This window comes from Antrostomus carolinensis, unplaced genomic scaffold (assembly GCF_000700745.2).
Source record: "Antrostomus carolinensis isolate BGI_N321 unplaced genomic scaffold, ASM70074v2 scaffold15195, whole genome shotgun sequence".
Lineage (NCBI taxonomy): Eukaryota > Metazoa > Chordata > Aves > Caprimulgiformes > Caprimulgidae > Antrostomus > Antrostomus carolinensis.
In genome coordinates this window covers 37,356-42,350 of record NW_010318560.1, presented here as the reverse complement: position 1 = coordinate 42,350, position 4,995 = coordinate 37,356, and the positions used below count along the sequence as shown (strand labels likewise).

At 47.2% G+C, this 4,995-nt stretch overlaps 1 protein-coding gene across 1 annotated transcript in view; it reads right to left on the bottom strand.

The window, feature by feature from the left end:
* Window positions 1-323, bottom strand: part of RCOR1 (REST corepressor 1) — a gene marked incomplete at its 5' end in the record, with an annotated part of 39,523 nt that extends 39,200 nt beyond the window's left edge. The window contains one exon of the mRNA XM_010168949.1: window positions 240-323. Coding sequence (XP_010167251.1) covers window positions 240-323 — 84 coding nt within the window. The remainder of the gene's footprint in view (window positions 1-239) is intronic.
* Between the last annotated feature and the right edge of the window lie 4,672 nt (window positions 324-4,995).

Here is a 4,995-nt window from a genome sequence, read left to right as displayed (position 1 = left end):
GAGTGTCACATCTCTCCTGCCTTCCCTGCCTCTGTGGATATGATGCTCTGAGCAGCTGCCCAGTGAGGAACGAAGCTCTTCTGTGGGATTGCTTTGTAGGCTTTTTTTTTCTCCAAATTATTTTCAAATCATAATGGAAAGGTCACAGACATAACCTCTCTACTGAAAGCAGCAACTTTGCATTCTTGAAGTGACACATGTAAGGGAAAGGGGGAATAAAATTATTTGAAGAGACTTACATTTTGCTTCAGACAGATTCTGGTTAGGTGACCAGACGAGCATGCCGAGATTCTCTCTCTCCTGACTGCGCCTTGCGAGTTTGGCTGAAGAGAAAACAGATACAAACCAAGCTAAAGAGAAAGTCATTTCAGATGCAAAATGGATACAAAAGTGACTTACCACACATCTGCAGCTTTTAATCAAGATACAAAACCCTTCCACAGAGTTAAAACCCCATCTCCCCATTCAGACCCGAGGCTTTTCCTTGTTTCTTCAGTGCATCACCCCCTATATAACATGACAGATACCGCACGCTCTTTCATGCAGTACGCTAAGAAGCATACGTTAGATCTAAATTAAAAGTTAATTAATGTTTCTCTCCAGCATACTTGATTATTTTTCTTCCAGCCATCATTAAATGAAAAAGGGAAGAGCTAGGCTCAGGCAGCAGGCTCCAAGCCCTTATATCATGAGACCATACTGTGCAGTTAGATTAACACTTCAGGGTAGACACATGCATGAACCTCCCGGATTTAACTTCACAGTGCCTCCTTCCCTGCCCCAGCAGCCCTTCTATGCCTCCATCTCCCATACAGACAAGAATGCCCATCAAGGTGACACTGGGTCCTCCAGGTCAATCAGGTCCTCTGCTCAACCGCTCCAGAGGAATTCTTGTGCTTTCACACCCCCAGCATACGTGCACCCCCACTCAGAAAGCAAGTTCGTTGTTAACCAACTGAACATCTGGCTGGCACCAGAGTCTGAAAGTCTCCAGTGAAGAAACACTGTAGTTTGAAAGAGCAACCTCGAGCTAAGGGACACTTCAACAGTGAGTTCTCGTGAATCTGCTGCTGTTTGGTCACAAGCAGGCAAAAGAGGAGGAGGATGAGGAGAGAAAGAAGCTTGCTCCCTTGAGTCAGCACACACGCAGCCAGCTCAGCTACCCGCCCTGGCCAAGAGAAACCTGCAGGTCTCGTTATGAACAGGTGCCTACAGTACCATTTCCACTACAAAACGTCACAGAACGCTGAAGTTTTATGCAATATTTCAGCACAATGCTGTTTTCTCTGTGCTGTGCAATTAAATATAACCACCACTTCACGATGCATTAAACAGGTCAGAAAAGATCTAGTAACACAAAAGATGCAACACCAGGACCCATCTCACGGCACAGGCTATGAAATCAGAACATTATCTGCTCACATGTCCCTGCTGCTGCAGAAAGAGGCCTGCCAGCACCCAGCTCCTGCTCATCTGGATACATCAGAAAGATTAGTAATCACAATGCTATGAACGCTCACGGTTCAGCTACTGTTTTTAACGTGAAATCTGCTCAGCTGAGAACAGTTAGGGTTTAGATTACAAAAATATTTTAACATTAAATTTAAAGCACAAATCACGTGTGTATTAAAAATAACCAGTTGCCAGCAACATATTTATGTTGAACAAACAATTTTTTTTTCATGACAAACACCACAGTTATCTTTCACACAGTTTGTTGGATTTTTTTAAAATAAGGTTAGCAACTGCACATACAAGATATTTTGTGCACTGTGCATGTTCATTACATTCTACACTAGGCAGAAAAACAGGAGTGAGAAGAGACAACAACAGCCTCTGGTGGCAAGAGACAGGGGTGGAGATCAGGTCTATAGACAGAACACAAAGGGTGTTTGAATTTCAAACTACAATACTAAATGTAAAACTACAACTTCACAAAAAAAAACCACTAGGGATGAAATTTTGCTTTCTCCCTCATTTCAAATCAAGGTTGGGAATGCCAAGGAAGAAGCAACCTTAAGCCTCCCCTTCATCAAATTTTGCCCCTCACTCTCCCTATCCAGGGTGGTCTGTCCTACTAAAGTCCAGCGCAGGGTACAAAACACAGAGAAAGAAAAAAAGTGTCTCTCCTCGCTTTGCATTACACTGAAAAGCATGTTCTCATCCCATAAAAGTACTCAAAGACAGAAATCATCAGTCATGTCTCCAGAAGTTAAACATTTTCCACGCAAACCCCGACGCCCCCCCAGTAACCCACTGCGGTTCAGAAGCCTGATGCCCAAATTCTGCCAGCGAGGTGTAACACTTGGCAAATTGTCAGCCTGGCCTTACCACAGCCTCACTGGCCCAACTGGCAAAACCCAGCTAACTGAGGGAGAGGGAAAAAGTATTCTCCCAGTTTAGCAGGCTGAACCTCCCCCCAACACGTCAGCCCGGCCGCCCCTTTCAGGAGCAGAGCGCCGCTAGCTCAGCTCACCCACAGTCATGCGGGTGAAGTTTCACCTCCCACGGTCAAAACCCCAAGTCATGCTTTGGGGCATTGCAGAGGGAACACCACAGCCTTCCTGGCTGGGAACTGCAGCAAGCCCTGGGAGGGGATGTCCAGTGCAGGGAGGTACTGCCAGACCTCATGGTACCCAAGTGGGGATGGTGAAACATGTTCCTCACCCTCCATCACAGCTCCCCTCCCCCCTGCCATGCACCCAGGACCTCCCTTTGGAAAGAGAGTGCCTTCAGTTAGGAGCTACCTCCTTCCAGCCCTGCATCCCCTCCTTATGAGCCAGAGTAAACCATTCCCTGGGGCTCACACCTACAACAAGAACTCCCTGCAGATGCCAGACTTCATGCCATCCTCAGGAGCCCCTTCTGCCCAGCTCCCACAGCCCAGCTTCATCTCCTCTGCCTCCCTCCAGCCCCTCGGTAGCAACAAACAACCAAGTAAATGGGTGTGAAGCAGCACCTCCAGTATTCCCACAGCATCTCCCCGGCCCTGCATCTTCACTCAAGCCCACATCTGTCTGCCCTTGTTCCTCAACAGAGGTAGAAGCCAGGGCAAAGCACACAGTAGGGCTAAGTTAAAAGTCACACTTCTTTGCAAGGACAGAAGCACCTAAAGGCCAACACACACAGAAGGGCAGGGGGCTGTTGGTGTGTGTTCCTCAAACATCCACAGTGGTCAAGACTCCTGTCCCAAAATCAGAGGTGACGGCCTGCCACCCAGCTCCTTCACCTACCAGCACCCCATCCTCCCCATTACCCTTCCCAGGCCACATGACAGGCATTCTTACAAGTCCAGTGTTGACTCCACCATAAATACACACAGCACAACTACTCTTGCTACACCATTGTAGCAAGGAAGAGCTTAAGAGCTTGCTCAGAATTTGGAAGCACATTGAAACAGTTATTTCAGAGAACTGCCACAAGAGAAGAGGGGTGTAGTACCTGCTCTGCTCTAAGCCCCCATCTCCTGCATCCTTCCAAGCACAGCTGCAAAGCTCACCAACATGGGGGAACTCCTTCCCCTGCCCCCTGCTTCTGTACAAAGGATACCAGGGTGAATTCAGACAAAGCTAAGAATCTAATTCAATTTAATCCATTATATATTTCATATGAAAATAGCCAGGTAAGGAGGGCAAGGGTTACTCTTTTTTAGGGGAACAGATCAATTCAGGATCAATGGGTTTTGCTTGTTTAAGCAACTGCAGTTAAACCAGTGCAACCTGTGTTTAGAGAAGCTGTGTATTGGCAGATGAGAGCATCTGACATTTCAGTTAATCCTGCACTTTCATCTAGGCTACCCACCAGGTATTTGTAAAGTCTCTGCCATAGACATTAGCTCCTGTCACAGCTGCTGTGGGAGCAAACACTCTGTTATCACTTTCCCACTGCTGGCTCTCCTGTTTGTCCCAAGTCTGGGAGCAATCATGGATGTTCCTCTATCCTTAAGAAGACAACCTTCTACTACAAGCAGCACCCCCTAAATTTTGTTCCACTGCCAGAATTCACGGAGGATGCAAGCTCTCATTGCCTTTACCCAAGCAGAGACGTAGAGCCCCAACCAGGCACAGCACCGTGTTTCTTTTTCCCATCCCTCTCTCTTCCCTCATCCCCAGAACACAACCCCCACCCCATGGACTATACACTGAAACGCAGGAGTGACCCAATCCAGGTTAAAACTCACTTTGTGAAAAAAACATTATTTTTAAAGTTGGTCTAGTTTACAGACAGGGTTCACTGCACAAGCCCAAACAGCTCAACTGCACAAGGGAGGAGATGAGGCAGGGCAGAAGAATACACATATATCAACATTACTCTAAAAAGAAGTTGTGGGGGCTTTTTCCTGGAGCTGTGAGGACACATCTCAACACCAGCATGCAGCCAATCACACAATATGTAGGAATATGTTGATTTGCACAGCAGAGAGACAACACTGCCATTGGAGTTCCGACCACTTCTGCCTGCAGGTTGAGGTTCTTCATCTCCAGGGGCTCCCCGGGCTGCCTGTGCTAAGGCACCAGCCTGCCACACCAAGAGCTCCATGCTGCAAGGAGATAAAACCCACCTGCAGCAGCTATGGCTCTTCCACCTTTTGGAAAGCTGTTGCAAGACTGCCCCACAGGAAAACAAGACAGAGGTTTCAACCAGCAGCAGCAGTCAGTTCAAACTCCAAGAGGCATCAGGATTATAAAACCAAAACCAACCAAACAAAAACAAACAAACAAACAAAAAAACCAAAACCCCAACAACAACAAAACCCCACAACACGAAAAGCCCCAAAACCAAACAAAAAACCCACCACACCATCCTGACTGGGTCTTTAAAATATGTCTTTTCCTTGCTGTGAAGGTTACTACACAGGACAGCCTCACTCCTCCCAAGCATCTGTCTGACCAGTTTTCACTTGCATACAGAAAGATAGCAGTCCCGCTCTCCCACTACCACCCACAAAGTTTAAAGCCCCAGGGGTGAATCCACCTTAGACCCTACACCTGAGTG